Source organism: Nematolebias whitei, chromosome 19 (genome assembly GCF_014905685.2).
Source record: "Nematolebias whitei isolate Nwh7 chromosome 19, NemWhi1, whole genome shotgun sequence".
Lineage (NCBI taxonomy): Eukaryota > Metazoa > Chordata > Actinopteri > Cyprinodontiformes > Rivulidae > Nematolebias > Nematolebias whitei.
In genome coordinates, this window is record NC_056516.1 from 18,250,872 (window position 1) to 18,275,824 (window position 24,953).

Here is a 24,953-nt window from a genome sequence, read left to right on the forward strand (position 1 = left end):
CACACACACACACACACACACACACACACACACACACACACACACACGGAGGAATAAACAAACTGGTTTAATTTATCAGCCATGATGCTTCTCTGTCACCAACATGGCTGCACAGCCGCTCACACACACACACACACACACACACACACACACACACACCTACATAAGTTGACTTAATAATAACCTTTACCACATGGTTGCTAGGCAACACAAAGCCTCTGTGTCAGTGTAGTGTGTGCGTTTGTTTCTTTTTCACTGACTGGGAAGCAAAGCCATTGGAGAGAACAATATCTCCGAGCTACTGCGGAGGTGGGGGAGGTGGTGGTGGTGGGGGGGGGGGTGCATACAAACACACACGCTCACAAACTGACAGCATCCTGACCCGGACGTCACGATAACCTTCAGGGTCGGAACATCAGGATGCGGCGCACGTTGCATCATCTTCCCTTCCTGCTCACGGCTCAGACTGAAACAGCTGTCTGACACACTGAGACAGAGGTGATGGGTGTCTAAAGACGGTACAATTTAGTTTCACTTGCTTATCGAGTGTTAGCGCAGCACCCGGAGGGGTAGAACAGATGAAACGGGTACTTTTGAACGACCCTGGTTTGGGAAAATAGCGTTTAACTTTGATCTGATTGACTGGAGTGAGTGAGGACAAGACCAAAGTTAATGTCTGAAAACAATAAATCCAAAACATTTTATAACTATCTATACAAATACTGTTTTATAAACCTTTTATGTTGCTATTAGTTTCACATGAAGTTGTTATTCTGACGGAAATATTATGGTATTTTTGGATTTAGATTTTTTTTGTAAAAGACCGTATCATACATCCAAAGCAGGTAAGATATTAGCAGTTCATAACCTAACCATAGAACCCCACTATGCTCTAATCAAATGTCTCATCTTTGTTCATTTTATATTGTGAATCGGAGTACTTTTTTTTTTAATATGTAAATTTTACGAGCACCTCCCACTTCCAGTGAGATTTTGTTTTTGCAATAAAACGTTTCGGGGCTGACGTCACACATCCTGCGAGCGTGTGAGAGGCTGGGAACATTTCAACGACTCATTTGACGTTTGATTTAATCTCTTGTAGAGTGGTTTTTTTTTATTCAAAAAAATTGAAGCAACACTGATCCAGTAAATCAGAAATATGCATCCTGACATACAGAGGAAAAAAAACATTTAGCTTAATTTCAGTAGAAAATGTTTAGCGTAAATCTTAGATCCTTATAGATCGTTTCTTTTTATAGTTTTTGCTATTTTTAGGTGTAACTGGGACCTTGAGTACGTAATTTCGTTCCACCTCATGTACCACATGTGAATGACAATAAAGAAACTTGAACTTGAAAAGGAACAGAAATTAAACCCTTCATTCTAGCGTGTGTGTATATAAATAGCCATCTCTTCCCAACTAAACTTATCTAAACTTCTACCCTGCTTCTCTTCAGCATCAGCACCTTCAATAAAAAGTTGTGCACATCTTCATCTCGAGACTCTCTCATCTCTGGGCGTCTTTCGTCTTGTCAGTAACTTTCCACCTCTGTCATTAATCCTCCCGCGCCCGTCTTCTCCCCTCTCTCTGTTTCCTCTTTCTGTTCTGATTTAACTTCCAGACATCCACCTCCTGCTTCCCTCCAGGGGCTCCACTGATGCCGTCTTGCTGCCTACACCTTCTTCCAAACCGGAGCACGAACCTTAAGATCACCTGATCACCATCTTTACTCTGCACACACAGGAAGAGCTTTTGTGAGCTCAAGCTGTAGGCTCCTTAATCGGATGAATGTGTAAGGACCAGGTCGAGTGCTTGGGGGGTGGGGGTGGAGGTTCAGGTGGCAACGTGGCCTACTCTGCAGTCTTGTAAGTGAAATTAAAGACAAAGGAGAAAATGCAAGGAGCTGTCGAAAAGCAGAAAGGTTTTAGCAACAGCATGTTCGTCTCAAGTTAACTTTGCTTCATCTCTGCTCTTTTATCTCCAAAATATTAAAGTTAATCTGTATCTGCAAGTCTCAGCAGCTACAGGCTGACGTATGAGGACGGTTTTGCAACAAGCCACTGGCTAATACTTCTAAATGTCAAACACGGTCTCCTGGGTGGCTGCCAAGGCCTGAAAAGAACCCAGAAACATAATATGAGCAATGTGTGAGTTTTTGGTTCTCGCCACTACGACAAAAGCCTGGTTCATTAATATCAGATGACCCCAAGTGTTCCTGAGGAAGTGAATAATGTTCTGGAAAAAGCCACAGATTTTATATCAGCAAGTCAAATCTGAGAGACGGAGGGGAAGAAAGGCAGTGAAAGGAAAATGTATAAAAGTGTTGAAAAGGCTGCGTGGGAGCTACAACAAAGAACTGGGATGTTTTAGGTTCATCATGAACATCATTATAAATGCTTTACAAAGCTGCATCTCTCACACACACACACACACACCTACTCACCCAGTGTCTGAATATGCAGGATCTTGTCATAGATTCCGTCGGAGAGCTCCACCACAGCTCTGCTTGCACTGACCATCTGAGACAAAACAGGGCCTCCGTTAGCACAACAAGCATAATGTACAGACACAGACATCTTGGATTATTAGTTTGATAACTTTATGATGCACACTTTTATTAACATGTGCAAAAGTTTTTCTTTTATTGCTGTAAAAAAAAATCACACTCAGTAAAAATAAATGTGTTATTGTCCATGCTGACACAAAACACTGAATATGTTCCACTTGTGCTGGTTGTAAAAAAAAAAAAAAAAGAAGGTGAAAACAGAACCCACAAAAATACTACTGTAACAAATTTTAAGAAATAGACACAAAATACACAGAGGATAAGAAAGAATGCACTTCCTCTCAAAAATTATGCAGGGACTTGAACCCTCTGGGGCTAAAAACATTAAAAGGGGGCTTTGCAACAAATAAAGGATCAACAATAACTACATCCAGTTCAACCAGACAAGTGTACACACATTCCCTGTCAGGAGTGGGGTAAGGAGTTCATTTAGCTAAACAGCATTCAAATCTATGCTAATGGTATTCAGCACCCGGGTGAGCTTTTTCCAACTCTGAGCTGCTCAGCTGGAACGGAAGTGGCAAGAGACACACAAGCCCACATGCACATTCTTACTCAGACGCACGGTGCACCAGTGTGCAGTCACAAATGGGCGATGTGTAGCGGTGATAAACAGCTGCGGGTAAGTTAATGTGTCACAGATTAGGCGCCAAACCCTTACTCAAAATGACTAGAAATGAGACTGCATGGAAAAGCATTTGCAATGCATTTCGTCACATAGACTCTTATGAAAAGTGATCGGTGAATTAGCAATTTATGCTGATATTTATCAACCGGTCTAAGAAATTAATCTCGAAAAAAATGAATAAATAAGGCACGGTGATCTTTACCTGTACTGTAAGCTGAAACAACAAAGTCCATGCTCAAACAGCTGAAACAGTTGCATAATTTGCATGCCCTGTGACTTATACACTGAAGCGACATATTCATGGATTTTTTTCTCATATCTATAAACCAATTTTTGGCTGAGATATGAACGTTTTCATTCCTTCTGACTGAAAATATTGAAAACTACCCAACAATTTTCAGTCAGGTCATCTGGACAGTTTTTTTTGTTGGTTTTTTTTTGGTACTGAAACTGTCCAGATGACCTGACTGAAAATTGTTGGATTGCATACTTAGATTATTGAGCATGGACTTTGTTGGTATTGAACACCACCGTTTTCAGCAGATAGATGGCACTCGAGTTGTATGGCATGCCGTTGTATCATGTAAGAGATAAAAGTGACTATTAATGACACAATCGGCTTGCCATAGAGGACATCGTCGTCTGCCTGGAGCGACAGTCAAATCAGCTTCATTTCGCTGCACCGCCTCGGTGAAATGCAGCTAATTTGACCACTGAAGTGCATTCATTAAGTACAAGTTCAACTGAGACACACCTTTACTATAAAGTCGAGCAAACGAATAATTGTTTTTAAGTGTTAATCTTGATAAATTCTTGTAAAAGTCCTCCTGTGCACGCTCCCACGGCCATCATTTGGCAGCCAATCACTTTTTGCCACAACACCGGCCCACATTTCCAGTTTGTCAGCGGTGAAGCATAATAAACACGACATATATGGCAAAGTGACATATTTATGGATTTTTCCACTTTAATAGACATTTTTGGACTGATGCGACTTATAGGGCAGTGCAACGTGCACATCAGCTTGTGCTACAGTGAGAAAATGATGGCAGAAACTGGAAGGGATCATTGAGAAATAAAGGAATAGTAGAGATCTTTTGAAGATTATTTCTGTGGTGAGGTTATGGACAGTTATTACCTGTTTTAGATAGCTGTTTGAACTGTCTCAGATTAGAGAAATATATATATATATATATATATATATATATACTCTGAATGTCAAATCAACCCCATCTCCAAATTCCAAAATGGCCAGCGCTCTCATGAAAAGAGGTGAAAACTACTTCTACTGTCACTTTTAACAGTTTGCATCTCATTAGATAAATCACTCGGGTGATACTGTAACACTTCAGTTAGAAAGCATGGAGCTGCAGTGATTTAATACATGACTACAAATAATGTTGTTAGCTTGTAGTGCTAATAAGCGTTAGCCTGACGCCATTCCCACGTCAGGAGTTTCAACCAGTGAGGTAATGGAACGCAACATTAATTCTCACCAGACTGACGAGCTAACAACTCACGTTAGCGTGGCCAAGACCAAACTGGATTGCTGCTAACTCCAGTTTCAAAGATTTTAGAGCAGATGTTATTTTAAAAGCTTTCTTCTTGATGTCAGTTCTCAAAGAATACCTGGGTTACCTGCGTGAAAATAGCTGCAGCAGCAGCGAGTCGTGGTGTTTCCGATCCAACCTGGTTCATTTGCATGAACAACTACAAAACTTTTGAGACTGGAGTTGTTTTAAGATAAGAGCAATTCACTTTGGTTTTGGCTTCATTTAGACTGGCTGTTAGTTTGTGAATCCAGACAATCAAAGAGCTATGTACAACAGGTAAGATATTAATAGTTCACAACATTTCCACAGAACCATACTTCAAAAGATCTGAACTATCTCCGTAAGGGCAAGTGACATTAAACTGAATGTATTCAAGGCGAGATAAAACATAAATAAAACAAAGATTTAGGGCTAAACTCTGAGCTGAGCAGCCATAACTGGATGGAACTGATTTATTCTGTTTTATTGACTGACTGAACAGCGGCTGTAATTACCAACTGGCTGCTTCTAGTCTCTGCTGCTCTGTTTGCCTTTGTTTTAGTTCCACAGAGGAGTTTTTGTCTTTTGGTGTCGGGGTTTATTTTTAGAGATCGTTACATAAATCAAGTCTGTTAAATAACTTTGTCTGTGGTCAATGGGAGTCTGTTGTTTATTTGAGTGGAAACCCAGACTGGCTCTGGGCCAAGATGAGGATGTTGATGATGGGTTTACGAGATCGAAATGAACTGGGCTGTTGTCTGCTACATAACAATGAGAGCTCGCTTTGCGCTTCAGAGCAAATTGGCTAAAAAGCCATTTTTGCTGGGGAGGGGTGTCCAATCAGGAGAATGGAAACAAATGATTTATTGTTTCTACTGTGCCTTTTCTTCTGATGAATTTCAGGTTTTTAAACACGCCACAATGTCATCTTTTCTTACCATTTCATAAGTGGAGACAACTCGGCGAAGGACATCTGGTAAGGGTCCCTGGGGCTCTAGAGCGGGGTAGTTGTCCCTTAGGTCAAAGAGCAGTAAAGGCGTCCCTTCTGGGCCCGACACACTGGAGCTCAGAGCCAGCACACACTGCATGAGGTTGGCCACAGCTGACACCCCACACAGCTCCCTGAACACTGCTACCGAGTTCTGTTCCAAAAAGAACGTTGATTTAAACACCATTACACACCTGTTCCCTGTTTTCAATTGATAGGAACAAACACTAAAATGTATCACACCCAAAAAGAAAAGAGGAGTCAAGCAATCTTTTCTCTTCTTTGTCACGACAAGTCTTTCCCTCTTTTCACACACAAATAATCCAAACAAGCAGCAGCGGAGCAGTTTGTCTCTTTTTTCAGATGTCACTTGTTTTCCTGCTGCTATGCTGCAGTTTGGAAGAAATCGACATAAAGAAGTAGCCTTTCATGCTATGGTGACGGTAATCAAAGTTTGACTGTCATAAATAACGCCAACACTAAACTGGTGCTGGGCTCCTGCAGATTAGCGCTGGGAAAACAACAGTTTCTCTGTTGTTTGCACTGAAGTAAACATCAACTTGGCTGGACAATTTAGAAAACAGGATTGTATTGATTCCTACATATTTTACAAGAGTTTCGTGTTTTGTACAAAGTATAAGCTCTAAAAACATGCAGCATCAACATGAGAGCGCCATTTTGATTTTCAGCTCAACAGTTTGACATTGAATATATTGAATATTTATAAATTACCAAGCTGATATTTTTCTGTCCCTCTTGCTGGTTTTATCTCATCATTAACTCTCATTTGCATAAATAAATAAATATGCATTTAGGTTTAGATATAAAAAATAGATGGTACAAGTCACAAAAATATTCCTATTTAATGGTCACATATTTTAATAATCATGTTTCTCTGTCCATTTTGCAACATTTCAACATTCTGTCTCAAATAACAGCTGGACAAATGTTGCCATCTCACAATATTAAATGATGCACAGTGACAGAGGTGGATTTAGTCATTTTGGGGCCCATGGCAAAACACTGGGGCCCCTCACATCCATACCTTGTCATTATTCATCTAAGACCTACTTGTAGTTTACTATTGTCAACTACTTTGTACATGTAAGTCTTACCTGCTAGGTTAATTATAATTAAAAATGTATTTGCTGCTAAAAATTCTCACTTGTCCAAGTTCACAGCACATTATATCAAGTTTAATCAAAGGTAACTGGACTTCTAGTTTTTGATTATGCTTCATCGATCGATACATAGCCAGTTTTGCACTTCAGCACTTGTGTTAGCATTAGCATGCTAACATGAGTACTCCTGCAATCAGTATGTTTTTGTTGCTCCTCATTATATTTCACGTTGTCAGTTGAACCAAAAGTATTTTAGCTTGGGTAGCTTTGACTAAAATTGTCCCCTTTCTTCCTCTTTTCTGCCTTTTTTGAAACGGCCAGGGTAGCAAACGTCCGTTTGTTTACATCTACATGTGCAGTAAGACTATGGAACCATTCATTGTTCTAACAGGGAGTGGGAGGATGCATTTTAAACAGTATTTTTGGAAGGTTTCCTGCCTTTCAAACACAAAGAAATAAAATGTGGTGTTTAGATATTTATGAGACCCCTGGTAGACCACCCCTCTTGTGGCTGCAGGTACAAGGAGCCTACCTTTAATGGTAAACACACCTCTGCAATGTGATGCAGCTAGGTTTTTGGAGATACAGACAAATCTACCTCCTTGGGAGCCACTAGGCTCCTAACTTTTCAGTGGTTCAAACTTCACGACACTTATCCCATATAACCTCTACATATCTTTATTTGAAGCATGAACTTGTACTACTTACTTCCTATGCTAGAGTAACTTGTTTTGCTGTCACCTCTACTTGTGGTGTCAACCATTCTGGCAAAAATGGAAAAGTATTTAAAGCGTCTGCATATGCACTTGTCTGGGGAGAGAGTTTCTTAGTGTTAAAACTTTGTGGTTTCTAGAAGTTATAGGTGAGAGGCTGAGTTGAAGACTAAAAATGATGATAAATGTTATCTAAAATCTCATTGGAATTTAGTTAAACAAGTACTCAGAACTCTATACTGATATAACTGTTGCACCATGACAAGGCCACTTCACTGATAAACTGTTAGCAGACAAGCAGGAAAGAAATATACACCTGCCAAACCTTCCAGAAGATTATTTGTGGTAGATAATGTCCGTTATCAGGATTCCATTTTGAAACACATGGTTGGTAAAAAGCTAAATGCCCAAGGTACCTCTTCCTCACCTGCATGTTACCTCTCAAATCAGTGGCTTCTCTCAAAAATGGAGCGGCCATCTTGAAAACCTCATCGACAGACCGAACCCCCAGGTCTCTCAGAGCTGTGTACTCCCTCCCCCTCCGAGCCTTTCGTACTGAGAGACCTCTCTTGTGAGGCTTCCCGCCTCCTCTCCGATTTGTGAGGGCCACGTGGACGAACAGCTTAGCATGTGGAAGGTCCTCCCCTGTGAGGCACTGGAGGGGTACATGCCGGTAGCCAGGTTGGAGGCACTCCAGTGGTATAGTATACTGACCTGCAGTGGTAGAGACATCCTATTTTACTCCTGTAGAGCCTTTCCAGACAACACCATTTCCAAAAGATGTGAATTTATCCATTTATGAGCAAATCTTCTGAAGACAGTCTTTATTTCTGAACAAAATGTGATGAAACACACACAAAAAAAAGGTCTGGACCAATTTTATCTGCCTATTCTTATGGACAATAACATCATGCATGTGTGAAAATAATTTTCATATGATGTGTTACATTTACAGTAACAGTCTTGATCAACTGACCTATGAATTCATCCCCAATGAAGTCATCATCCAGCACGACAAAACGAACCATTGCTAGCTCAGGCAAGTTGATCTGGAACTCAAAGCTCTCATCAAAGATGGGGTTGTCTCCATTATGGGTCACAGTTCTGGTGCGGTGCTCTGCGCAGTCAGCTGGGATGCCATGGATCTCCACATACACATAAGGGTCCACCACGTCCCCTTTGGCCCCAGAGCCTTTGGGTTTGGGTAGATTTTGGCCACTAATTACCTGAACAAAAAAAACTGTTATAGGTGCATTTATTTCATCCAAGTAATTGCTAATGTCTAGAAAACAAATAGCATCTTCTACCTTCACGTGGAGCAGCTGTGGAGACACGCCGGGTACTGTGTCTTTGGTGTCGGCACTGAAATAAGACACCTCCTGCCGCATGATGGCCGGACGCAGAACATATCCACAGTTCCCATTCTGCCGGAACCAGGCTGTGTTCAGGTCCATCATTAGTCCTGCAGTTTGAAAATTCATTGACACAATCTGGCATCCGCACTTCCACAAGTCCTGGGGGTTCATATTGCTTGAGTCAATGCGCATAGGGTTGGGGTAAACTCGTGACAGGAAATGCTTGTTGTGGTTGACGAAGTCACCAGGGCTTTCGCTTGCAAGACGCACAGCCAAAGATTCGTGAAAGGAACACATTTCCCAAGGTTTCTGGGATTTAGATGATGTTTTAAAGTCTATAAAATTAACGGAATGGCAAAAAGTTATCAAATCAGAGAGTTCCCTCAACAGCTGGACGCGTTTGGGAGGAAAATGAGTCGTGACACAGACACTTTTTTGCACAACGTCCTTCTCAATTCCACTAGATGCTCCACTCCCATTGGTCGCTGCTTTCACCTTCTGACACATTTCAGCTCCTTCATCTTCTTCACTCACCTCCCCAGCCTCCCCATCAGAATCTGGCCCAAGTTTTTTACCCTTTATCAGTATTTGATGCCTCAGGTCATGTGGTGATCGTAGGTAAGTGGCCCCTTCATCTGGTAGACCTGTGTACAGCCACTCCCCCAATATCCTTGTGAGCTGTTGCAACAAAACCTTCTGCTGTTGCAGTGTGCAGTGGTTTTCAATACACAGAATTAATGGATACTCTGACGCCACAAATGCAAACTTTCCAATCGCTTCTAAAACGAAACGCAAGGCCAGTGGTGGAGAAATGGAATGCCCAGTGCACACTATTGGTTCCTCATCAGCGCCATCCCAGATGTCCAACTCCACACATCTGCAACCCATCTTAAGAGCACGAATGTAGCCAGAAACATCTGAGGGGCCTCGAAACTGGTCCTCGATGAGGTAGGTGTTGTGGGAGGAGTTGATGTAGTAGTGAGACAAAGGCTGGGACATGTCTTGGCAGACGTTATCATGCTCTCGATCAAACAGGTGACACTCTGCTGACGTGAGGTAACTGGTGAAGCCATCCAAAGACAGGTGTCCCAGCTGTCGTCCCTCCTCAGATGGCTCGTGGGACTGAATGACCTTCAGGCTTGTTTCTTCACTCACCTGGAAAACAAAAACTGTAAATGTCCTGAAATGAAAGAATTTCAGTCAAGTTTGGCTGCACTATTTGTAGATACACATTAAATGCTAATGTTTAAGACTATGGTATCCTTGACTTGTCTGAATGTATGTGTGAGTTTTTTGTGTTACCCACTTGAGCAACGCCCTGCTCAGCCTCAATGAACCTCATCAGGTCTTTGGCATCCAGGTACTCTTTGTTGCTAGAGAACTGCACCAACAGAAAGTAGATCTCAGGGCGGGTGCAAAAGTCATGGAAGACCTCCATGAACTCCTTCTTGGTGACTCGCTTGTCTCTTGCTGCTCGCTTTTTGTTTGGGCTGTGGTCTTTAAATCCCGAACCATTTTCCACTGTGAGCTCACACATCTTCTCCCTGACTCTCTGGAGCTCTTTAAATCTGTGCTCCACCTTGCCGGCGCTCACCCCAAGATTCACAGTTTGAACCAGCTTAACCGCGGACAGCAAGGGAATCCCTTCTTCGACGTCTTCTGGGCTGTCCGACTCAGCAGCAGAGGAGAACAGCTGTTCCAGCCAGCGAAGGCGAAGACTGTCCTGACTGTTGGCGAGCAAGTCGAGAGCATGTTTTCCATACTGCATAAGATACCTAAAGCAAACAAGAGAAGGATGGATGTGACTGGAGGACATTTTACTATAAATAATCAGAATTTAGTCAAATACACAGTGACAAAAATGATCAAACGAAACTAAAATGGAAAAAATGTTGCAGTGCAATTGAAATCCTTTGTTAGACAAAAATAAAAATAAAGAGCAGAACCCTCTTGAAAGTGGAATGTAGCACATAAAAATAAGGAGGGGTAAGGCATGTTGTGTTAGTGTTAGCCTTTCTCTGGTGCAGTTTGATTAAAGCAAGTGAGCATTTCATTAAGACCTCAGGAAACTGTGTCAATTAGTAAAAACAATCCATGTTTTTTTAATGTTAACGTGCTGAAATGTTGTATTTCTTGATGCTTTGTTTTCTGAATTGGTAATTACAATAAGGCTACCGGTAATTAAAATGAAAATTTCATATTTTGGCAAATGCATTTTCAGAATGTGTGTTCTTATGTACATCCCCCGTTCTAAAAACAAGTTGAGGCGTTGGGTAAAACGTAAATAAAAACTATTTGTAAATCTCATAAACACTTTATTCACAGTAGTAAACATATAAAAATTTGAAACTAAGACTAAGTGTTTTTTTTTATTATAAAAAAATATGGTAATTTTATTTTTATGGCAGCAACACATCTAAAAATAAGACAAGACAGGGCAACAAAACATGTAAAATTATTATGAATAAGAAACAGCTGGAACAGTATTATCAACAAATGATGCTAACTGGCAACAGGTCAGTAAGAAAAGTGGGTACAAAAATAATTTTAGAAAGGCTGAATTTCTTAGAAGTAAAGACGGGCAGAGGTTCAGCAGTCTGAAAACACTGCCAGGGAACGCTTCAGCAGTAAAGATGGAACAGTCTCAACATTTTTTGTGATATGTTGCTGCCATAAGATTCAAAATTACCTTATTCTCGCTTTTAAAATTGTACTTGTTTTGTTAAAACAATTTATGTTTACTATATTTCATTGTAAATAAAATACAAATTTTTGGAGGTTTGTGAATTCTGCTGTTATTTACATTTTAATCAACATTCCAACTTTTTCAGAACTGAGGATGTACCAAAAAATAAAATAAAAATCATAAAATACAGGCCTAAATAATACTGATATAGATTATATTTTGATGTATAGTGCATTATTATGCCATTTGCATAAAAAAAGATAAGTGGAATGGATTTATTTAATAATTTAACTTGCAAGCGTACAGTACAAAACTTCTCCAGGGTGTTTGTGTTGCTGTACCTCAGCCCAGTCACCCAAATGTTAGCCACTTCAGCAGAGTTGGCCACCAGGTCCAAGCTTTCATAAATGTCTCCGTATATGATGGAGAATGCACAGTCCTCTGATATTTGCTCATAAACTCCACTGGTGCGGAAAGTTTCTGTGTTACGACCTGTCCGTACCTACAATTTGTGACCGCAAGAGATGCATTAAAACACCACATCAGATACAATAAAACAAAATTAACTGTCCTCTTCCATGTGGTTCAGTGTTTTAAACGTCTACAAAGAGCTTCAAAGGACTCTGAGGTCATTCATGAAGCAAAGTAAAAATCCAGTCGGTGGTTTTGAACTTGTTTTTTGTTCACACTGACCTCTCGTATGGAGTCGAGAAAGATGCGAGCTTTGTCTGACTCTTTTTTAGACGGCTCCCAGTACAGAGCCTGGAGGCCCGCATCCAGAAGGTAGTATCGCTGGTAAACACGGGTACTGGGTCGGATTTTCTTCAGTTCGCTCCCCTCAACCTGCGAACAAGATGAAGATGAAGCTGTCACCCACAGCTCTCACTGGATCTCATATCAGTAATCAGCTTTGATGAACTTTAGACAAGTCTGAAGTTCTTTTCTACACCAGAAATCTTTGACACGTGTTTGGTACTGGAGCAGCACAATATTTGGAAAACTTGCAATTACTTAAAATCACAAATCTGAAGAAGTTGGAGCATTGTATGCAATGTAAATAACAGAATATAATGATTTGCAAATCACATAAACCCATTTTTATTCACATATCAAATGCTGAAGCCACAAAAGCGTAACATTTTTGAAAAAAAATAAATTATGGTAATTTTGAATTTTGTGGCAGCAACACATCTCAACAAATTTGGGGCAGTGGCACCAAAAGGTGTCTGTAAGTGGTATGAATAATAAACAGCCGAAGGAGCGTTTAGCAACAAATTAGGTTAACTCAAAACAGGTCAGTAGCAGGAAAGGATATAAAAAGAACATTTTGAGAAGCCGAATCTCTCAGAAATGTAAATGGGCAGAGGTTCACCAGTTTGCAAAAACTTGCTTCTAAAATATCACAAAATGTTTCTCTATAAAAACTGAAAACACTTTCAATGCCCAGTAGCAACAGTTCATAATATTAGTTAGTTTTAAGCTGCAGGAGAAATCTGTGTGCAGGGTTGAGTCAGTATCATATGTCTATCACTGGGCCCTCAGGCGGCGCTGCCTTAAAAACAAGGCTGGTTCTGCAGGCGCTCAGGAACACCTCCACACATCCTGGTCTGTAAACACAATGTGCTGTGCCATTCATAAATGTCAGTTAAAGCTCTATCATGCAAATATGAAGTTGTGAATTCTTCTTGTCTTCACTGGATCAAAGTTAATGTAAAATGGACTGAGGCAAAATGGAAAACTATTCTGTGGTCAAACAAATCTAAATTTGAAACAATTTTAGGAAACCTGGGACGCCACATGCTCCATACTAAAAAAAAGAGAGGGACCATCCAGCCTGTTAGTGCACAGTGCAAAAGCACTGCCTCTTTGTTGGTATGGGTGTGCATTAGTGCCACTGGCATGGGTACTTTATTAATCCTGCAGGAAATTGTTGTGCCGGAGTTTCATTACAAAGGAACATACACAAGGAATCAGACAAGATAAAAAAATAAGAGAATATAAACAACATGCACTATGTTTAGACAGCATGCACTTCATCTGGACTATGCTTTATTAGGAAAGGCCTAGTACATTTCAGAAATACAGTGCTAAATCTGACACTGCATCCATTACCAACAAGATGGCGGTGCACAGATGAGCGGCAGCTTCTCAAGCTCCCAAGGAAAATCCCAGTTTTTTTGCTCTGACATCAGATCTGAGCCCGACTTAGCTTGCTTTAAGCAGGTGAATTATAGCCGAACCAAACTTATTATCATAAGAGAAGGTTTGGCTTCAAAAAAAGCAGCGATGGACCACAACCTGAGAGCTACACTCGGCAGATTGCAGCTATTACGGACATCAGCAACATCAGCGTGGAGAGACCAGCGCACTAACGGGAAAAGGAAGCTGTGCGCGTGAGGACAGAAAAGAGGAAGACAAGGCAGAATATTAGCGAGACTAAAGGCTAACGCTAACCGATCACCGATTCCATTTCTGTTCCTGGCCAACATCCGCTCTTTGACAACAAGCTAGATCTTCTGTCACTGATATGTCACTTTATTTGTGCTGCTGTATTCATACCCATCTGCTCACAAAAGACTCATGTTCAGGCTGCTGTTTGCTGTGTGCAGTGGAGAGCATCCTGTGCTCGAGCATCAACGTGTGGCATGGAGGCTGCACAGCTGCAGAAAGAAAAGCTTTGCAGAGAGTGGTGAAGGCTGCACAGAAGATGTTGGAGTCAGTCTCCCCACCATCACATACATCTACACCTCCAGATACAGGAAGAGGGCCACCTGCATCATGAAGGACCCCACTCACCCAGCACATGCACTTTTTGCCCCACTCCCCTCAGGAAGGAGGTTGAGGAACATTAAGTGTAGAACCAATAGACTGAGGAACAGCTTCTACCTTGAGGCTGTTAGACTCGTGAATATTTAACCAGGTTAATCACTGTGAAAAATCACATCATGTTGCTGCTGATCTGTTTCATGTTGCTGCTGATCTGTTTCATGTTGATGTGTTCATTCGTGCTCATCTGCTCACACAGACTCATGTTCGTGCTGCTGTTCGATGTAATGTTTTTATGCTATTAGTGCTTAGAGTGTTTTTAGTTGATGTTTTTCTTAGTTCATATCTTAGATGTTATCATTGTTTTTCTTTTACATTTTATTGTTGGATGTAACTGGGACCCTGCGTACATAAACTCTTTCCACCACATGAGATGCGAATGACAAATAAATCTCTCTGACTCTGTTAATATATCATATTATATTACATTATTATTGTTTAGCGTATATCTTAGATCCTTGTATACTGTTTATTTTTGTATACTTTATATTTTTGGGTGTAACTGGGACCTTGAATACACAATTTCGTTCCACCTCATGTACCACGCGATGCAAATGACAATAAAGAACATTGAACTTTGAACCTTACAACAGCACGAAGAACAGGCCAGATGCAGGACTGTCCTGCCTGCAGTCCAGATCTTTCACCAACTGAAAACATTTGATGCATCAGGAACTATAAAATGTAACACAGGAGACCCAGGATTACTGAACAGCTAAAATCCTGCAACAGTCTAGAACAGGACCACAGTCCCCTTCAAAGAACCGAGAGCCGTCTCCTCAGTTCCCACAGACCATGGTTAAACAAAGAGGGGATGCTTCACAGTGATAAACATGGGCGGGTCTCAGTTTATCCAGGATGTGTTTCTTCCTTAAAACAATTTTTTTTGCCTCCTAAAAACAAATTCAAGTTGATTTGTTTCCATTGTGAAAGAATATGGGTTTACAAGACTTGCAAATCAGTTCATTGTGCATTATATAACAATGTTTTACATAACAGTCTTTCTCAGCATTGGGGTTGTACATTATGTTTAAAATCACAGTATCAATTCTGATAAATAGACATTTTCATAACTTTACTCCTTCTCTTCTGTTGTTACAATGTTCACAGCACTTTGTGATTTCATCATCTTGTCTACTGTCGTTTAAATCTGATTTGGGCATCAAGGGCAATGAGGGCCCATCTGATTAACCAGTCGCTGTTTGTAATTGGTGTGCAGAGTGCAGCTGACGTGATTCACTGCAGTCCAAACAGTTCTTTGCTACGACTATGAATGTCGTGCGTCTTAAAATGAACAAAAGCGCATACACATTAATTTTTCATTCAAAGTATCAGACCTACCATGGAGTGGATGCATCCGGCAACACTGCTGATCTTCTTCTCAGACAGACTGCTGCTGAAGGACACGGTCTTCTTTTTTTCCCGACTGGCCCGTGAGCCATCCTGAACGTGAAGGACAGAAGAGTGAGGAAGAGAGTGAAATTAGTTTATTATATAAAAAAAAGTAATGAGAAAAGACACAGAGACAGACTAATGTTTTTTGAAGACTACCACTTCTAGCATGACAAACATTTTTCTAGTCCATATTGGACCTTAAAGGATTAAAGTCCATGCGTTTATATAACCATACAGATTATATAGCCTTCCATGGCACAGCCTTCTCTTCCCAATCTATTAATGTTTTTTTGTTTTTTTCTGATGCCACGCTTAAAAGCCTTTTGGTTGCCCTTGCCCTTCACCACTACACCATTAATCATACCTGACTAGACAGAGGCAGCAGCCTGCAGCATTCTAATCCTGCCCCGTCCACGACAATGCAGGCAGACTCAATCAGTTTATCTGAGCACAACATCACGGCTTTCCATTTGATTTATCGACCAATTAGATGTCGCTCCCGCAAAAAGCCTTGCGCCAACAGACACAAGCATGTAGTGTTGTAGGCAAAAAAAGTATTCAATTGTCCCGATGCAACTTAATGAAAGAGCCAAGTGAGGTCAGTTTTCAGGTAGGATAAGCAGGATCGATTGATTAGCGTAGATTCAGTTCCACGCAGTGTCATTGAAAATGCACCAATATATTCATCAAGGTCACAACAAGCACTTTAGTTTCTTTAAAAACACACAATTAAACACCTGCCTGTTGCATTTAATGTCAGAGTTCGAGTAATAATACAGTTGTAGTCATTTTGGTCAAATCTTGAAAATATCGTAATGGGTACTCTAATGCAGTGGTTCCCAACCCTGGTCCTTGAGGAACGCCGTCCTGCATGTTTTACTTGTTGCCCTGATTTGACTCGCCTAATTTAAATTGAATGGGTGATTAACAGGCTTCTGCAGAACTTGAGGAAGTGATTAAATCAGTGAATCAGACGTGATGGAGCAGGAAACAACTGAAACATGAAGGATGGCGTTCCTCAGGGACCAGGGTTGGGAACCACTGGGATGTCAACTCAAGCTCCGAGGAGTATGAGTTGGGAAGGACTCATAAATCTAAAACCACATCAAATTTTATCTCAGTATCTGTAAAACTAACAGTTATGGAGATGTTTGTGTTTTCTTATTATTGCTCTTCAACAGTATGTGGGAAGTCCTTGCATTCACCTTTCATCAGATTAAGATTAAGTTAGTGAAAATCTACCATCGCTGATCAGAACTTGGTCAGCTTCAGTACTCGTTGACATGACTCTGATTTCATTCAAAAAGGACTTTATATGAACTCCAAGAGCACTTGTGTCTTTTATATGAGATGACAAGCGAGAAGCCACGACATGAAAGAAACATGAGGGACATGAAAGGCTACAAGAGATAACAGGGATAAAGAGAGAGATAAAAAAAAAAAGAGCAGAGCTGTGTTTCATCTGAAGAATCTGGATGAGCATGAGTAGGAGGAGATGATAAGTTATTCCTCAGTTGAATGGAAGGGAGCCTGGTCATCACAAATCACAGAATCAATCGTCTCTTTTGTTTCGAGATGAGAGCTCTACAAATATCATAATAATCCCTTGTGCCTTAGGGTGTGATGGAGACAGATCGAGGGTGTGGACAAGCCCCTTTCAATTTATTTGCAGAGAGTGAAAGATAAGCAGGATGTCTTTCATTTTTACCCGCTCAAAAACAAAACAAGTCATCGATTAACATTTTGAAACACTGACTTATAACTCAGCTAATAGGCTGTGTGCTTATTTAAAACTCGTCAGGCTGCTGAAGTGCTTCGGCTTCTGAAATCAGCCCTAAATTGAATGAAAAACACTAATGAGCACACTCAATTTCAAAGATTCGACAGAAGCAAAGCACATAAAAAAACAAACAACACACATTTACAAGGCAGAGTGCAGTTGCATTCATCGCTCACACTTTCTCTTCCTTCAGTAGCAGGAAGAAAATGAATGATAGCTGCAATCCATCTATATCTCCACTTGTGCATGAAAAATTAGTGTAAAAAGTGTATCATCGCCAGCTGCTAAACATATATTATCTAACGGAAACATAAACACTGTCATCTGTCTTTAACAGGGCAGACATCAAGCAGAAGAAATGAACGTTTCATTCGGGCTGCAGTTTATTTGAGTTGCTGCTTTTGAAGATAAAAATATCCATATTCTTCTGGATTAGGTGATCAACTGATCTGAGTGGTCACTTCAGTTGGCCTGCAGCATAGATCACATATAAGGAGTCTAAATACACCCCAACAACACTGATGCCACTGATGTGTACTGAATAAATTGGCAAGACAAAACTAAAAACCATACATTATCCAGCAACAGGAAAAAAAAAAAAAACACCTGGATAAATCTAAACATTTATTTTTCTACATAAGTGAAACTTAGGGCAGCACGGTGGCACAGCTGGTAGAGCTGCTGCCTCTCAGTGAGCAGGTCCTTGGTTCAAACCCCGGTCCAGGGGCCTTTGTGGGTGGAGTTTGCATGTTATCTCTGTGCATGCGTGGGTTTTCTCCGGGTACTCCGGTTTCCTCCCACAGACCAAAAACATGCATGTTAGGCTGATTGGTAACTCTAAATTGTCCCTAGGTGTGAGTGAGAGAGTGAATGGTTGTTTGTCTCGTTTGTCTCTATGTGGCCCTGTGATGGACTTGCGACCCGTCCAGGGTGTACCCCGCACCTCGCACAGTGATTGCTGGACATGGGCACCAGCGACCCCCGTGACCCAAAATGGAATAAGCGGGTAAAGAAAATGGATGGATGGTATGGATGGAAGTGAAACTAACATCGTTAAATTTTTTAAAGCACCAACAGAAACACTCCAAAAAGAACAAATTCAGCCTTCCTCCACTGATAAGACTCCCAATTTCATTCCGCTTAATCTCTGTTCTGCACGTTTGCATCATAGCGGTCCTAATTTGTTTTCTCACGTGAAGCATGATGAGTTTTCTGAACCACTGGTGTGCTTGAAAACAGGAAGCAGCCCATCGCAGACAGTTTCCTGTAACTCCACTGAGAGCTGAGATGAGTGATAGCAAAGGCGGAGAGAAACAACGAAAACAGCGTTGTGTGAAACTCACAGCAACTCTCGTGAATCTTGACGTGGTTTTAGTTATTTTTAGGTTTGATACTGATGCGAGAAAAAAAAACAACTTTCCATTTGCAATAAAAGCCATGAACACACTATACTGAAACAAAACGCTGCATAAGTTTTGTAATCAGTGATTGAAATACATGTACAGTATCTTAAAAAAAACTATAAATTTGTGTTGATATTGTTTGACACCAAATGAACAAAGTGCAAAACTGCCTATGTAATAATTTAGTGAAATTAGTCTATTTTCTTTGAGCTTTTTTCAGATGCTAAATCTTTACCGTATAAACTAGTTTTGTCTTTGGTGCTGAATTAAAGAACAGCCCCTTTTTCAAAGATTAATATAAATTTGGGAGCCAGATAGGATAAGCTGGTGGGTTTGAAAGTGTCAGCTGATGTTACAGTTAGCTTTTAACGGAAATATTAGCTGCAATAAGCTACAACATGCTAACACTAGCGGCCTTCCTGCTGTTTCATGAGCACTTCAGGTAAATGTAAAGGTGAACAGTAAGTTCCTCACACTCGTTGAAGCCATAAACAAAGTAAAAAAAATCAAAAGGGAGTCCAAATAAATCTGTTTGAAAGTGTGCTAACGCTGCTAAGCAGAAACTAGCTAATGTGCAAACTGGTGAAGTGGAAAAATAAAGACTGAACTAAGACAACTCAAGCGGTTCAGGATCTTTTCATGTTGCTGTCAACAATGGGCTTTTTAGTCTGTGGACCTCCTTAATTAAATGCTTTAACAAATATACTTTATATCACAAACAGTAAACCTAAAAGCATGTTTTCCAACTAAGAGTGTTAAGTTTAGGTTAAAATTGGTCTGTCATTACCATATTTTGCAACAAAAAGAGAAAAATAATGGAATTTAATCAACAAGAACGCAGAAGCTGAAGCTACAGGACTAGCGTCCCAGCGGACTAGTTTCAAGTTTCAAGACTAAGCTTCAGATGAATATATGACTTTGAGATTACTTTTGTTTCTGTTACAGAAAGACAAAGCTCTTTTATAAAACTGTTCCGTGAAATGGTCACACAGAACAGTCCATTCTTATCCTCCCTCTGGTCGTTCATAAACCATAGAAGAAGCCGGCCACAGACGTGAGCCTTCAGAAATGGAGTAGGCAGTGCAGAACCAAAAGAGGTGTGGAGCAGAACTCAGCTGCACTGAAGTGGAACGCAACATGTTAAGTGTGTGACGAACATCTGCCTCGTGCCAATTACAAAACGTAATGAATCAACTCACTCGAGCTCTTTGTGGTGAAATATTTTTAAAATAACTTCAAAACTGTTGTGCATCACCATCAATAGTCCCTCAGTAATAAATCTGTTGTTTAATCCCGCAACTGTTTTTATCTGCTCATCACATTAATGAGCCGCAGCACTGCTGCTTACTTTTTTGCATTAGCCATTTCGCCTCTGTTACTACCTCACTCAGCGGCAAAGCGGCGCACGCGGGGTGTTCATTCTGAAATCACAAGGAGAAGACCAGAAGGCATCACAGTCCCGGATTGAAGTGTTTTGTGAAACTGCCTATAGACAGACTAGACAGATGGACAAAATGTTGGAGATGAATAAAGTGCAAGTGAAGAATAAGAGATCAGGAAGATGATGACTAGATGCAAATATTACAGGGAAACCAGAAGATGACAGAGACACTAAACACAGAAAAGTTCAACAATACAGTGGAAATAGATAAATAATGTAGATTAGCTACAGATGAGGAAGTTGATTGTTGTGCAGCCTAAGAGATGGAAATAACTGAGCTTCTCTGGAAGGCATCAACAAGGCCCCGTGCCTTCATTAGGCAGCTTACATAAATGAATGGTATGATCTGTGAAAGCGTTTGAATGCAACAAGCTTGTATCACTAATTACAGTTTCTCAGAGATAGCAGAATGAAGATGTAGGTCATTAGTGGATGGCATCTTTGATCTGATAATTAAGACTGAAAGAGACGGAAAGACAGTTGCAGAAAATTGAGAAGTGAAGGGGTGAAAATTGGTAGGACGTGTGAACAATGTTTCTTGTGGCCTTGTGTGTGCGTGTGCGTGTGTGTGCGTGTGCGTGCGTGCGTGCGAGAGAGAGCGAGCAGATGACTGATGCCTAATGGGATTGTTTATTCCTAAAGCCTGTCACCCTGGAGCACATCGGCACCAGTGGGGTTAGATGTTTATTATTTGTCAGATGTGAACAAATGTGTGCAAGAATCATTTTTTTCTGTAAAGGAAGATCTTTAATAGTAACTGCAAGCACACTGAAAAATCAGCTAATCCCATCTGACTCTCAATGAGGGTCTAGCTGTCTTGAAATCACATGGTATGACTATTATACTGTCAGTAACCATAGCAACAACAACAGTGCTTTAGGCTATGTGACCATTTAGTGGTAATCAATGGTGCTGCTCCTTCACACAACCCATTAGGTTTTTTCCTACACCATTGGCAATAACAACGTAGCCACCCTAACAGTTCAATGAAGCTGAAGTTGTACTTTGAGCCTAATGCTAATATTTCACAATAAAGTTTCTTTCGGCTGCTCCCTTCTGCAAGAGCTGCCACACTGGGCAAAGTCACATGACAAATTTGGCAGTTGTTTTACGCGTTGCCCAACGCAACTTGGGCTCAAACCCACAACCACAGGATTACAAGACTGTGGCATGGATCACCAGTCTACTGCAGCCACATACAGCATATTGCAAAATACAGATGTAGCAGTCTAACAGTATGACTGTAAATGGGATTAATTAAACTTTGTATGTTTTTAGGTACAAGCACCTAACACAGTCCCTCTGCTCCCTTCAAATATCTATATACTCTTCAGGCAATAAGTGAGATGGGCCTTGGATCATAACGCTAGGCAAGATGATGGTACTGAAAGAATGTCTGTGTTCAAAAACTCTCAGGGTTCTCCAGTGAGATCGATTAGTTCCTGAAGCAAGTTATCAGTTTAACTTTCTTTAACTCGCCTACCACCGTCCCTGACTTTAAAAACCCTATCCATCAGACGCCCTAATGACTACAGGCCAACTGGATTCACGTCAGCTGTGATGAAGACTTTGACAGATTGGGTTAATGACATATCGAGGCCAGTCACCCACTTTTTCTTATCTTCAACACCCACAAGTGTGCGTATTAGTCTAATCAGTAAACAGCCGATGATACCGTCGTAGCTCTTCACAATGCGCTGACACCTTGAACTCTCAGGAAACTTGATGTTAGAATGCACTCCTTAAATTACAGCTCGGCATTCAACACCACGCTTGGAACATGACGCGCTGACACGTTAACTCACCGGTTTTGTGTCTAACGTTACATACTGATCAGCGCGCTGATGGATTTCCACTCCTGCTCATCTGCTCCTGGATTAAGAACTTCCACACGAGCTGTCCACAGTTTGCGAGAGTTGACTCAAGCCTGTCTCAGTCCATGACTCAAAGTACTTTTAACCTATGAGTGAACTCCCTGTCACCTCAAAAAGCTTCGTCTAAACCGCTGATGACACTTCAGGTCTCCGTGGCATGAGATCAATCAGAGATGAAGCTCGGTGATGGATACGCTGGATCAAAGCAAACAGCCTATCATGAACTTAACCGCGAGGAGATGGTTACAAAGTGGAAAATTCTGTGGATCTGGTTGTGATTGTCCACAAAACCGACAGCAGCCGTTTTAGAAAAAGCACAGACAGCTTTATTTAGAAGAAACAAGCTGAAAGAGAAGCTGCAGGTGGCATTTGATCACTCTGCTGCTGAGAACATACTGACATATGTACACCGGATGCTTAGCTATAAACATAAGAACGCTTCAGAGGGGAATGTTTCAGCCAAGGAAACCAAAGGAGGCTCTTTGTCTTTATGAAACATTTGTTGCGTTCATAGTACAAAATAAAACAACTTTCAAATACTCCTCTCACTCTTAAATCCATCCCTTTTAATATCTGGCTATCGTGGCTAAAAAGCCAGTTCTGTTCTTCATGGTATTATAAAATCTTACTTTATTACCATTTGTTGCACACAGATGTCTAAGGAGCTCTTGGACTATCATCATCTGGCACCTGGTTTTCTTATATGATAACAAAACAACTTAAATAAACCAAAATACATTATACATCTTGAAATAAATTCAAAGTGCCTTCCCACAAAGATCACTGATCAAGATTTAGACTAAAATAGGTCTTGGTTTTCTTTAGCGCATGAAATCATTTCACTTAAAATACATGGAATTGAGAATATATTCAAAGAACACAAAATATATTTTTGACTAATACATCCTAAAAGTGTCTACCAACATAATGTTCTGTCAGACTAAGTTCTGCAAATCAGTTAAAAGTTCACAAATTAGCAATAATATAAACTATTTGTTAATAAAAAAAACAAATCTAAGTCTTTTCAGACTTTGGATCATAACATTTCTGCTGTAATAAATATTTAAAGCCAAATTACAGACGATGTAGAAGATTTAAATGTTTTTCTATAACACTATGAAATGTATGAAATTGGATTTCTAAGGTAGCAGATATCCCATTTGGTCTTGGCCTCACTTTAACTAACCATTAGCGTTTCAGTCTTGTAAGATTTAGAGCTGATTTCCTCAAACTGAGGCGTTTCAAGATCATCTGCAACAGGCAGGATATTAACTGTTGATCGTCTTTCCACAGAACCCCACTTTACATGACCAGAACTATAAATTTAAATATGATGGAGTCAGGTAAAACTTTGTGTCCATGTTTCACCCCTCTCTTTGATGTTAAAATCTGGCTAATTGGAATAAGATGTTGCCACCCTTGACCTTTTGCAATATGGTCTAAATATTAGTGAGTCTAAAAAAATGGAAAAATAATCAAAGAAGTTCATTAATGCAGCACTGAGGTTTTTTTGGATTCCTATAAAACAATTAAACAGTTGATTCCCCCCCCACCCCCAAACGGCCCAAGGGTCTTACATGTACTGGTAATTGTTATTTTAGACAATTCAGTGATTAAAGTTAGTGGTCACACTTAACTGAAGCAAGAAATGAACAAAGTAGACCACAGTCACTTTACATCTGCATGATGCTTGCATGTGTGTGGGCTAACATTTAAGGTAAATAGAGAATGGGAAACTCTGTGTGGTCGGGTCAGTCTGTAGCTGCTCTGTGTATGTTCAACAGAAAATGTGGTGAGCACACTGTCTCACCGACTCTCTCCCAGTATAAACCCTTGCCCTTGTGGTGAGCGCAGCAGCAGATGCTCTTTTACACTTCAGACCCTTGAAGTCCCATGTGCACTCACAAAAAGAAGCACACACACACACACACATCATGTAAAATGAAACACGTCAGAAGCTGGTTTTACAAGGTTGTTTTTCTCGGATAGCAAACCACAGTTTTATCTGACAAACGTCAGAAATGCATTTGCTAAAACAAGGTGGTGAACATCCACCCACAGGTATCAGCTGAGAGCACCGCTTGTTTAAAGCAGGGGTTGGAATGTGACCAAGACCTTGCATCGTTTGACAGACTGCATGTTGCACGTTTCACGGTCGAGCTTAAATGAAAATCATCTCATGATGAGAAAGAATCAAGACATTTTGATCAAACCTGAAAAAACATTATAAGTGATCTCATACAATAACGTGAGATCTTACCAAATGCGTTAGCTCCCAGAGTATGTACTGAAGAGGACTCTCAGCTACTCACAAATCCTTTTTTTTAGCTCAATATCTGAAAAACTAACTGCGTTATACCAAAATAAAAGTCCATGCTCAATAATCCAGGTACACAATCCAACAATTTTCAGTCAGGTCATCTGGACAGTTTTTTTGTTTTTGCTGAAACATTTCACCTTCTATCCAGAAGGCTTCATCAGTCAAAGAAACACAACACAAAACTGATTCTTCCCCCAAACATCTTACTCCAAAGTGGAACAAACCAGTTATGTTGGTGCTTAGATGGTGTCTTTGGTACGTCTCCTCCTCTGGTGCCGGCCCTCTCCCTCGTCACAGTCATGTCAAACAGGTTCAAAACCAAAA

General features: G+C 40.6%; 1 protein-coding gene across 1 annotated transcript in view; it reads right to left on the reverse strand.

Moving 5' to 3' along the window:
* Positions 1-24,953, reverse strand: part of LOC119425625 (inactive phospholipase C-like protein 2) — a 35,204-nt gene that overhangs the window by 1,383 nt on the left and 8,868 nt on the right. The window contains exons 2-10 of the mRNA XM_037693160.1: positions 15,758-15,859; positions 12,284-12,433; positions 11,932-12,092; positions 10,211-10,679; positions 8,857-10,059; positions 8,526-8,775; positions 7,977-8,263; positions 5,666-5,869; positions 2,445-2,520 (exon numbers count right to left, since the gene is read on the reverse strand). Coding sequence (XP_037549088.1) covers positions 2,445-2,520; positions 5,666-5,869; positions 7,977-8,263; positions 8,526-8,775; positions 8,857-10,059; positions 10,211-10,679; positions 11,932-12,092; positions 12,284-12,433; positions 15,758-15,859 — 2,902 coding nt within the window. The remainder of the gene's footprint in view (positions 1-2,444; positions 2,521-5,665; positions 5,870-7,976; positions 8,264-8,525; positions 8,776-8,856; positions 10,060-10,210; positions 10,680-11,931; positions 12,093-12,283; positions 12,434-15,757; positions 15,860-24,953) is intronic.